The sequence below is a fragment of the Salvelinus alpinus genome, chromosome 6 (assembly GCF_045679555.1).
Source record: "Salvelinus alpinus chromosome 6, SLU_Salpinus.1, whole genome shotgun sequence".
Lineage (NCBI taxonomy): Eukaryota > Metazoa > Chordata > Actinopteri > Salmoniformes > Salmonidae > Salvelinus > Salvelinus alpinus.
The window spans coordinates 76,354,241-76,366,450 of record NC_092091.1 but is presented as its reverse complement, the minus strand read 5'-3'; the positions used below and the strand labels follow the sequence as shown (position 1 = coordinate 76,366,450).

Here is a 12,210-nt window from a genome sequence, read left to right as displayed (position 1 = left end):
CCCAGATTTTTATATAAAAACACATTAATGCAACGATACTGAACAAAATGATGAAGTAACAGTTTTATTGAGTTAATTCATTGGGCCCTAATCTATGGATTTCACAGCTGGGAAGACATATGCATGTGTTCGTCACAGATTTAAAAAATGGGCGTCGGGATCTCGTCATGGTCTTTCTGTGCATTGAAAATGCAATTGTGTCCGTAGCTTATACCTGCCCATACCGTAACCCCACCATGGGACACTGTTTGACAAAACATTTTAGAGTGGCCACAAGGTGCATTTGTGTAATAATCATGCTTCTTGATATGCCACACCTGTCAGTTGGATGGATTATCTTGGCAAAGGAGAAATGCTCACTAACATGGATGGAAACAAATTAGTGCACAATTTGAGAGAAATAGGCTTTTTGTGGGTTGTTTTATTTCAGCTCATGAAACCAACATTTTCCATGTTGCGTTTATATTTCTGTTCATTGTAGTTCAAAACCGCAGAACATAAACACCATGACCTGAACACACTACACCTACATTTAAACTTGTTTTTTAGGCTTCAAACTTTTCTAATGAATAGCAAATAACCAGAATTCATGTTTTAAATACAAATAACCAACTCCGTCTCAACTAAAATAAAAAAAAAATTTACACTTTGCTACTTCATTCTCTCGTAGCAAGATTCTTCTAAACAACAAAAGCGGGCCCAAATGTTTATAAAACAAAAGCTTTGATACTTATAATTAATCAATACATAAGAGAACAAGTCTTTCCCGATCACTGTCAGAATAGATGGGGATCCCTGCTTCATTAAAACTAACATGGCTGGGTTTTGAATTCACAGCAAATGGAGAAAGAACTAATCCCCCTCAATAGCTCCTATGACACCCTATCTAGTGCACTACTTTACAAGGGACTGCCACTGTTTCTGGTCAAAAGAGGTGCACTATATAGGGAATAGGATGTCACTGAATATTTGTCCCCTGCCCTCTATCGGTCTTTGTGTACAGTCTTCAGGTGTTTCTTCAGATGACCAGTCTGTTTGAAGCGCTTGCCACACTCGGAGCAAGTGTAGGGCTTCTCCCCAGTGTGGACCAGTTTGTGGTTCTTCAGATTATTGTAATCCAGAAATCCCTTCCCGCAGTACGAGCACCAGTGTCTCTTCTCCCCGTTATGCCACATCAGGTGAACATTCAGCTCCACACGCCTCTTGAACCGCTTCACACAGAGGGAGCAGGCAAATGGTTTCTCTCCGGTGTGAACGCGGATATGAGCCTCCAGGTCACGCTGTGTAATTAAGCGTTTGTCACAGATCGGGCAGACGAACGGACGCACGCCACAGTGGACCACCTGCTCATGCTTAGTCAGGCCGAAGCGGTAGACGAAAGTCTTGCTGCACTGCGGACACTGGTGGCCCCGCTGGTCGCCATGGACGCGGGCGTGGCGGTTGAGGCCCTTGAGGTCGGGGAAGTCCTTGCCGCAGGCAGAGCAGGCGAACGGGCGCTTCCCTGAGTGGAGGGAGGCGTGACTCTCTAAAGCAGCGGCGCTGCTCAGGACACGACCGCAGTCTGCACACTGGTTCTTGGCGAGGCGTTTCCGTGGAACCCGTGGAACCTGGGGAGACTGTTGGAGCGGTCCCGGTGGCGACCACATCGGTTGTGATTGGCGGTATCGGCGCGCCTGCTGGAAAGTCAGTGGGCACTGGGGGGACTTTTTGAATTTGGAGCGAGGGCTGACAGTGACAATGAAGGGGATAGGTTGAGGGGTGGAGGGAGACCGTTTCAAATGTAAAGCCTCCACGGCCGCAGAACGAGGTCTTCCGCGACGAGGGGTGGTGGAAGTGACCTTGAAGGGGTGAGGCTGTGGGTGAGGAGGGGTGGCAGGAGGAGGGCTTGTGTTGTCCCCTGTAACCTGGCGAGGGCTGGTGCGGCGTGGACTGGAGGCAGCTTGAGGGCCGGGTCTGTATGACCGGCGGCGCTGTGGGTTAGAAGGCAGAAACTGTGTCTGTGTGACCAAGCCTCTTAGCTCTGACCTCAGACCTCTCTGTGAGGCCTTGGTGACCTTTGACCTACTCCTCTTAGCCTGGGCTAGGGCCAATAGTCTCTGAGCCTGCACCCAGGTCATGCTTCTCTTCTTGGATTTGGACACACCTCCAACAATAGGTGACTGTCTGGTCGGAGACGTCACATCAGTGTTAGCTCCTCCCTCTTCCTCAATCATGACTTGGTTACTACTTCCTTGTCCACTAGACTTGTCGTCAGCCGTCCTACCTTCAGCGGTGTCCTCTACTACATCCTGGTCAACGTGTGATTCCCTGGACTTTTCTTCTCCATTCTGCATCACCTTTGAGTAGTCATGGTCTATAGGGGCGGTTCTCTCTCCTCTGGGTTTCTTAGCAACCACTGGAGATGGGGTACTGTCCTGGGGGCGGGGCCTTAAGCGGAGGCGGAGACCGGAGAGGAGCGCTTCACGTCGACTTGACTTTTGCTTGCCGCCTACCTGGACAACAATCTCCTCCTTATTCTCGCTGGCGGGGGTCGTCTCCGTAGCGACAGTCCTTGTCATCACAGCTTCCGTAGATGTGGCAGGGAGGGGGGAAAGCCTCTCGCCCTCATCTTCCTGCCCCTCTTTTTCCGCCTCCTTGTCTTTCTCCAGCCTCGGTGGAGCACATACTCGGGGTACTACTGACAACTGAGCTAAAAACTGTGTCTTAGACATTTGAAAGGGGCCAGAGGGTGAGGGTGTAGTTACAGCAGGGGCTGACAGCTGTACAGGGGCTTCATCAGACATCCTCTCTGGGACAGCAGGTGACTTCGGTCGTGGCACAGTGGAGGAGCGTTGCACATGCTCAGTGACCAACGACGCCTGCTTCTCAGGGGGGCCGGCAGGTTCTGTCAACACAGTCGGAGACGGAGCGGACTGGACCGGTGGTGTTAGCGATGTTTCCGTGGCAACACCCGTCTTCTCCAAAACTGTAGGCGGTTGCGGTTGTGTTGGTGGTGCGGCCGGTGGTCCATCAGGTACAGCTGTAGGCCTAGCTGGTTGTATTGAGGGCACTGCTATTGGACGAGCTACAGGTAGAACGTCTGTGTGAGACTGTGATGGTGATGATCGAGGAGGACGGGGGGCTACGGAGCTGGGCTGTGTATCCTGAAGAGGGGTTCTGGGTAACCCGGAGAGGACAGGTGGCGGGCGCTCTGACAATGCTGCTGTCGACTTCACTGTTACGGTCGACTGGACCGCTGTGGTCGTTTGGACAGTTTCTTTTGACAGACTAGTTACCATATACTGGGGCATTACAGTAGACAGGACAGTTGATGTAGACTGGATAGTGGCTGCTGATTGAGGAGATGCTGTCTGGTGTAATGTTGATGGAGGCTCTGCTGCTGGTATTACCAGTGATTGCTGTTCTGCTCCAGGGGCCTGGCCTGCACTGCCACTGGTAACCTCTCTGGTCCTGGGCTGGGATGGACTGAGAGCCTGGGGGACCTCCTGGGTGTCTGGATCTCCCTGGAGGGGGGCCTCTGCTGACGTAGACTGGGTGGTGGGAGGCCTTTCCTGGGTGTAACGGTTGACCAGGGCCCTGACGGCTCCAGGTGGGCCCAGGGCTACAGAGGGAGTGAGATTGACAGGATGGAGAAAGGTAGAGGGGAAAGTTGAAAGGGAGAGAAAGAAAGAACAAAAGACAGAATAACAGTGGATAGATTATTATAGATATTATTAGAGCCTGGTTCTCATCCCAATACTCTTTAATACATTGTAATAAGATGTGTGATTCAGAAGCAGTTCTCCCTAGTTCCTACCTCTGCCTGGTAACTCTCTGAGAGGTTGTCTGCGGACCAGAGTCGGGGGATCTCCCCCCTCCTTCTTCAGCAGTATGTACCCGGGGGAGTAGTCATCAGAATAGTCTGCCTCCTGGGGAAGGGGGGGGACAATGGCAACAACAACAGGCTATATTAGTGTCAACAAAAACTCTGACAAAGGCTGTTAGGCCGATGTACGTAAGTTTAAATAAAAATAAGAAGATTCCAGCAAGTGCAGTGTACAGGTGTTTCCTTTTCTCTGGGGTCAACAAAAATAGGTTGAGTAGAGAGGTGGATGTATTGGCAAGACAGAAAACAGATCGGTCCGTGCTCTCCGGGATCTTTAGGACTTCCCTACTCCGTTGAAGTTGAAATCTAAACCCCTACCTAAACCCCTTAGAAAGGGGCGTCCCAACGATCCTTGATAGCGCTGACCCAAACAGATCGGGGACTCAGGCTAGGTGGGGACTGTCTTACCCAGTCCACCTCCTGTTTGATCAGCACTAAGGCAGTCTGTGGGTTGCCCTCCTCATCGTAGGCCCCCCGGTGCAGCTCCATTCCCTGGTCCGCCTCCCGCAGGTGCCGCTCCCCAGCCCGAGGCAAAGCATGCGCTGTCAGAACTGGAAATAACAGATCGGGGGAGAGAGAGTGGTTAGGACATAAGCCTGACAGAACAGTATGTGTTGCAACACACCGTACCTATCGACCACACCTCTCAAAACCACATTTTCTTCTGTGTAATATTGTAGTCTATAGACCTTTGAAAGAAATCCTACAACTGTTAGCTAGAAATCCAAGCCCATAATCATAAGTCTAATGTGTCTACTGCTACTACTATCAACACTACTGCTATCAATACTACTGCTACTACTATCAATACTACTGCTACTACTATCAACACTACTGCTACTACTATCAACACTACTGCTACTACTATCAACACTACTGCTACTACTATCAACACTACTGCTACTACTTTCAATACTACTGCTACTATCGCTGTCACGTGAAAGTGGCATGCACATCTGTCCAGTAGTTTATAAATATATATTGATGAGAATGAGAAACTTAAAGGATGTTTTGACTTGAATTTTTCTCATATTCATCTGTGGGTGTTTTCAAGGAGCCATTGAAACTAGAAGTCCCAAAAAAAAGTGACACCGAAATGAAGGTAAAATATATATTTATTTTTTGTTTGTCCCTACCCTCTGAACAATCCAAAGTTGGTTTGAGGTGACTAGGTCAAGGACTAATTTCATTTAAAGTGATTTTGTATATGAATATCTATACATACACTGAACAAAAATATAAACGCAACATGCAACAATTTCAACGATTTAGGTGAGTTACAGTTTATAAGGAAATCAGTCAGTTGAAATAAATTCATTGGGCCCTTATCTATGGATTTCACATGACTTGACAGGGTTGCAGCCATGGGTGGGCCTGGTAGGGTGTAGGCTCACCCACTGGGGAGCCAGGCCCAGCAAATAAGAATTAGTTTTCCCCCACAAAGGGCTTTATTACAGACAGAAATACTCCTCGGTTTCATCAGCTATCCGGGTAGCTGGTCTCAGACAATCCCACAAGTGAAGAAGCTAGATGTGGAGGTCCTGGGCTGGCATGGTTACACGTGGTCTTCGGTTGGACGTACTGCCAAATTTTCTAAAACAATGTTGGAGGCAGCTTATGGTAGCGAAATGAACATTCAATTCTCTGGCAACAGCTCTGGTGAATATTCCTGCAGTCTGCATGCCAATTGCACGCTCCCTCAAAACCTGAGACATCTGTGGCATTGTGACAAAACTGCACATTTTAGAGTGGCCTTTATTGTCCCCAGTTTCTTGATATGCCACACCTGTCAGGTGGATGGATTATCTTGGCAAATGAGAAATGCTCACTAACAGCGATGTAAACCAGTTTGTACACAAAATTAGAGAAGAATACACTTTTTGTGCATATTGGAACATTTCTGGGATCTTTTATTTCAGCTCATGAAAACATGGGCCTATCACATTTCAGAAGTTAGAAGCAGATAAATAGAAATTAAGCTTAAGTGTATTTTTTCTACCAAAAAAAGGTGTTCCACTGTCTGCCTGACAAATTCTTATTTCTCCATGGCATTATTGAATACTCTTTTATGATTGGCTTGAAGGGCGTTATAGAGCGTGTATATTTCCCTCTAATGCATGGTATATTGACATAGTAGAATTCAATGGCTATAGTTAATAGTTATTTTGTTTTGTTTGAAATGCTGTTGAAAGCAAAAGTAAATTTCAAAACATTATTTGTATTGATGAATTCGATTGTCATAATAGCAAGCGAGGACTGACAAAACACAGGCCTTATTTTAAGTTTTTATTAAATCTGAAAACATTTCTCTATTTGTGCGGTAGGTTTTATGGGTATGATGACACCTCCCAGGGATGGACTGGGAATGAAAAAAATGGCCCTGGACTTTGACTCAGACCAGCCCACCAAAACCCCTCCAGCAATACACCACCACCGAAACAAAACTTTATGTAAACAAGATCTTTAGTAAAATATATGTAAAATAGAACAAGGGGAACGTGTGGCTCTTAGGAGGCGGCTGGCTGGAAGGAGCACATATTGGCACAATGGCACTGGCAGCAAGGTGGCAAGAATCTCTGGAACCATCTGACCATTAAAATAAATAATACACAAAGACATTTGTTGGTGAAAAGACTGGTGAGTAGGCAAGTCCTAGAACAAAATTGAAATAAACATATTTCCTACCTCCTTAAATGAGCAATTTCTGCAGCAGCTCACTTCTCTCAGCAGTGCCATCTACAACAGGTCACTGTCCAGGGCTATTAAAACATCTCACTCAGTAGCCATGAGCATAAAAACCTCCGGGTGCTGTTGAGATAGAGTGCTCCTGAGCATTCGATTGATGAATTTCAGAGTATAGAAGCTCCACTCGCAAGCTACCCGGGTTACTGACAGGGTAAGTAAGAACTTGTAAGCGAGGCCCAGGATGTGGTATGCGTCAGTCAATAGGTTGTACTGACTAAGAATACGGTAGCAACACACTTGACGGTCCTTGCAAGATGAACAGCTCTTGTCAAGGCTGCCTTGACTTTTTCAAAATCTCTTTCCGTTCCTTTCAGCTGCTCCTCTGTAGACACTGCCATACGATGCGCAGACAGAATGTCCATTCCACTTGTTTGATGATATTTTGTGACTGGTGAGGTGACCTGAAATATTCTGAAGAATATCTGAGCTGTAAGTATTGTTTCATACTTCAGAAACCCCTCAATGTATCCTTGTGCCTTGACCCGTGCAGTAGCGGTGATGTTTTTCTGATCTTGCACGGTGAGAAGGACATCAACATACAGACCCTCATCTGGATTTCCAAAAGATGAGGGTGATTGACTGGATGAGATGATTGACTGGTAACCGCGCCAAATGAATCATTTGTTATTTTTAAATATTTGGCTTCATCATCCTAAAGGGACTTCAACCACTTCTCTCTCCGCTTTTCAGCACCACCTTTACATTTTCTCTGTTTGTCCATCTTGCTCCACTGCACTATTTATCCAAATGTCACCACTTAACAGAGATGGGAAAGGGGTGGGGCCCAGGTAAAGTCAGAAAATGGACTGGACAAAAAGTAATTGGCTGGGAGAGAGAGGCTAACAGATGTAATACCCAATCACAGTGGCAGTGGGCCAGCAGCCCACTCGCCTGGGCCAATCAGACACACAGCACTTTGTTAATTTTATTTAAGCAGGGGCTGGGGTTATTTATATTGTTGCATCGGCCCCAACTGTCAAGTGGGCCCACTGGGGAAACTCCTGGTGCTCCAGATGGCCAGTCCATCATTGACACCTCCACTGTGGGACTCTATAGGATCTCACTAGCTGGTGCAAGGCTCTGCACTCCCCAGTGCTTGTTCTGCCCACTGTGATTCATTTCCTCCCATTGGAAATGACAGGCTCTGGTTTTTATAATGCTAGCCAAGATCAACAACACCAAAACGGACTATACAGCTGCAAGCAGTGAGTGGAGTTCCAAACGGACAGTACTAAACAAGTTAAACGTCTGACCTGTGATTCAATGTTTTCCACACACACAGCTATGTGTAGCCTACATGGACACCGCGTCCCCCTACAACGACTAGCCTGAAGCCACAGGCCTTTCTCGCAAACTCTATTTCCCTATGTGAGTGCATTGGGAAAATGAAAGGGAAGCAAAAGGGAGTCTGTTGCGCAAATAAACTGAAATGTGTCTTCCGCATTTAACCCAACCCCTCTGAATCAGAGGTGCAGCCTTCCTTGGTCAAGGGGAGAAGAAAATAAAAACGGTAGATTTGTAACACTTTGCAGGGTCGGGGATTCGAATCAGCGACATTTCGGTTCCTGGTCCAACGCTCTTAGCCGCCCTGTGTGAACTGTACAGCGACATTTCGGTTCCTGGCCCAACGTTCTTAACCGCTAGGCTACCTGCCACCCCTTGTGAATTGTAGGTCGGGATTTTTGACCTGGCTACATGTACATCGAACAACACAGCAGTGATCAGTAGGGACGAATGTTGGGTTCCACCCATTTGTGGTCGAGGGGAATTCCTTATTATTACGTGATTATCGACTTGGAGTCGCCTCCCCCCTGTACCGCCCGTTGCTTCTCGCCACTATCCAGGCCAAGCAGCCCACATCCTCTGAAGTGTCTGGCTAGTTTCGCCTCCAACTTCTCCATACACTGACTAGGCTTCATATCCGCTTGTAACATACACCTGACATGTTGAGTTCTCACGCTATTAGCCTGATGTAGAGTTTACTGGTTACGTTCCAAAAAAGGTGTATACAAATTAAAACGTATACATTAATCAGTTTGGGGAAATATTCTCAGCGTTGAGCCTTCATGCTCAGCCAAATATCTAGGCTATTAGGATGTTTGTTAATTTGAAAGTAGCTTTGATAACTAGTCCAGGAGCGTATTCATTCCGCGGATTCTGTTGCAAAATGTTTCGGAAACAAACGGGGCGGGAACTACCTGAATTTGTCAAATAGAAAATCGTTTGTTGTAAAACCATTATAAATTGTGTGGCGGAATGAATACACCCGTTTTCTACTCACCGCATTGAACGCCAATGTCACGTTTGCCGATACGTGATGTTCTTTGACTCGGTCCAGGCTCTGCGGTTTGGCGTTCACTTTCACCCGTCGATATCTTCACATTTTCGAGGGATCGAAGCCTCGATTTGAGGTCCTTGTTCTCTTCTTTTATTCTAGATATTTCGGCTCGCAGTTCCTCAATAGTTGTTTCAAAAAGTTTCGTTGTCTCAGTGACTGCAGTCTTCAATACACTCTCCATAACAAAGGCGAACTGGGTTTGAAAACATTCTTTCGACATGTTGGCGGCAACCAGCTTCACCCCACACTTTCGATTATTATTTCCAATGTAATGTACAGGATTGATCAGAATTGTCGGCCTATGTCCGTGACATCATGGTTTCTCTTTCCTCTGTGGACCACTGAGGTATGATATTAAATGGAGACTGAGTGCAAGATGGCCGACCGTTGTTTTACGCAACCTACCCACGTTCGCATACGCCGACTCATGGACGGTCCATATCCGGGTTGGCCGTTTGTATCCGGTTTATACTGACTAACATCACATGCGCACTAGCACTCAGAGGGAGCAGCTACGATAGCCGTTTTCGAGAGCCACAAAGTAACTGCAGGCTGACTGATCTACAAATCACCTTGCATCATAAATAACGGCTAATTATATTTTGTAGATTAGTCAGGAAATGTATCCATGATACTTTGCAGTTTTGATACTCTGGTACACGGCCAATATGTTCTTCTGTGAGTGATGGGGAACAAATCTGCCTCAGCGACAAACATTTTAATAATTCAATGGATGTTGTGTACAAAAAGGCAATGGAACTCTGCGCACAATGCATAGTGTAACGTACTGAGTGGAGGGCGGGATAAACCGCTCCAGTGTATATTTTTCTGTAAATTTACCGAAGGATCGATCAAGCTTTTCATTGGTGATAATGTAGAAATTAATGGCGTCGATATATTAGATAAGAAATGTAACAACAATTTAATCAGAGAAATTATAAACAGGAAGTTTACCCTTGCAACAATTTTTCAAAGTGCATCTTCATTTGGCAGCGTGCGTGGACTATTGTCTCGTTAAAAAACAACTGGGGACTTCAGTGCTTTCAAAATAACAGGGAACTCGGAAAAAGACGAGGTGGGGGTAGAGAGAGTAGTGGAGGCGTTTTTTTGCGAGCGCGCTTGTTTGAAATTGAAAAGTGTCGTGGTAGCGTTTGATAAAGAATACCGTCAAGACCAAGCAGCTGCATTAAAAGTGGGATGCACTGTTGAGCGCTACATCCCGAGGGGTTTGTTCTGATTGTACGGATATTGTGACAGCCGGTTTAAATGGCGTCCCTTGAGAAATCAAGAAAAATATGTATGTATGTGTATATATATATGTGTATGTGTGTGTCAGGAGAAGTGCAGTATTGTCATAAGGAGTCTTATACTTGGAATACGGGGGAGGGAAAAAGAGAGAGGAGGTCTGAGAGGGAGGGAGGAAGATGGTGAGCTTGGGTCGGTTAAAAATGGGGAGAAGGTTTGTTAAAGAAGAATGGTAGAAAGTGTAAGCAGAGTGAACTGAAGACAGGAGTAGAAATGGAAGTGAATGTAGTATCGGAGGTGGTAGGTGTGGTGTAGTTCTCGGACCCCGAGGCTTTCACAGAGGGTCAGGATAGAGATGAGTCTGTGACAGTAGGGGTGAAGTTGTGGGGAAAAGTGGACCCTTGCCCCTTTGTCTGTTCCATTTCTGGTTTCAGGGTGGGTGAAATCAGAGTTGGGTACTGTGGAATCGGTGAGGGTAACCAGAAGTGGTCTTGTGATAATTGTTTGTGTTTATGTTGGTCAGAAGGAGAAGGAGGTCGGCGTTAAACGAATGGGGGCAAGACATTTGAATTGTTTCGCTCTCAAGAAAATGGGGCTATTGAAAGGAGTGATTACTGGGGTGGCAGTAAATGTAAAAGTTGACCAACTGAAGGGGAAGATGCTCGTTGTTTGGTGCGACACAGACAGGGTGGTGAAACAGAAGCGTCATTGTCTGTTCTTTTGAGATTTGATGTTAAGTGATGTTAAGTCTTTGCCCGACAAAAGTGATGTTAGGATATACAAGTTTTTGTATATATATATATATATATATATACGAGCTTTTGTACCGAATTCATTACGTTGTTACAGGTTTCAAGCTTATGGGCATGTGGCAGCAGTGTGTAGGAGGGAGGTTCCTAGGTGTGAGAAGGGTGCAGAAGGGCATGAGACAGAGGAATGTGTAGCATTGGGGAAAGTAGTGGTGCCCATGGGGCTGGGGATCAGAAATGTCCCGTGCGAGAGAGGCAGGTTGAGGTTTCCAGGGTTAGAGTAGTGCATAAGTTGTCGTATGCTGAGGCAGTGAAGAAAGTAGAGGAAGATGGGTCAAGGGGGAGGGATCCTGAGAGGAGTGGTGTGACTAGTAGATATGTACCAGTACAGAGGAATAAACCAACAAGTGATATACGTTTCAGTAAGATTGGATTTATAGTAATGGTTATCAACTGTACTGCAGGGAAGGAACGTAAGTCACAGAAAATTGAGTTTGTGGTGGCAGCTGCAGAGAAGCATTTGGGTGTGCGAGACTTGACATCAGAAGAGTTACAGGGTGTGTTAAGTGGTGATGTCCCTTTCATGTTGTTGGCATGAGGTAGGACTAAATAGATTTAAATAGTGGAGTAGGGTTGTTTTTTATTGTTATTTTCAAGCAAAGTATAAAGGAGTTGTACTCCAGTCTAGTAAGTGGCGGTAATGCAACATATTGGATGCCAACCTCCGTTAAACCTCATCGAAGAAGAAATAAAAAACGAGCTCCGACTTTGAAAATCGATTTGAACGGTCATTCAACTCGGAATTCCAACTCGGGCCTCTTTATAGAGCTCTGACCTGAAGATCACTGACGGCATGAATTGACGTCGTATTTTTCTGAGTTCCAATTTCACATAATCCACATAGTTATTTGATAACTAATAAAGTATGAGACGTTTCTTACAAGATTCTTCACAGATGTTATCATTGTAATAGTCTTATTTCTAAATATGCAATTAATGTAGAAAATAAGTGTAGTTTTTGTGAATTGGAAAATTAGACTATAGGGCATTTATTTTGTTATTGTTTGCATAGCAAAATATTTTGGGCAGATATGAAAATATACATTAGAAATAAAATGGGTAAACCTGTAAGCATTACCTCATTTTATCTTTTTTATTTTACATACATGCGAAGTGACTGTCAATACATGAATTTGATTTTTTTCATTTTATTGGGAAAATGTTTCATCTATTAAAAGAAGTTCATGGGTAAAAAAAAAAAAAAAAAA

The 12,210-nt window shown here is 45.5% G+C and overlaps 1 protein-coding gene across 1 annotated transcript; it reads right to left on the bottom strand.

The window, feature by feature from the left end:
- Positions 1–401: 401 nt before the first annotated feature.
- On the bottom strand, positions 402–9,381 carry LOC139579392 (uncharacterized). The gene is made up of 4 exons (XM_071407975.1): positions 8,892–9,381; positions 4,274–4,416; positions 3,797–3,908; positions 402–3,601 (listed from the first exon to the last, which is right to left on the bottom strand). The coding sequence occupies exons 1-4, from the start codon at positions 9,166–9,168 to the stop codon at positions 984–986; spliced, it is 3,150 nt and encodes a 1,049-aa protein (XP_071264076.1). The 5' UTR covers positions 9,169–9,381; the 3' UTR covers positions 402–983.
- Positions 9,382–12,210: the final 2,829 nt, after the last annotated feature.

Bases quoted from the DNA above. Each gene is read 5' to 3' on its own strand.
- LOC139579392 (XM_071407975.1), bottom strand. From the start codon at position 9,168: ATGTCGAAAGAATGTTTTCAAACCCAGTTCGCCTTTGTTATGGAGAGT. The intron at 4,417-8,891 runs GTGAGTAGAAAA...TGTTATTTCCAG, and splicing joins TGACATTGGCGTTCAATGCG to TTCTGACAGCGCATGCTTTG. The intron at 3,602-3,796 runs GTAGGAACTAGG...CTCCCTCTGTAG, and splicing joins CAGAGAGTTACCAGGCAGAG to CCCTGGGCCCACCTGGAGCC.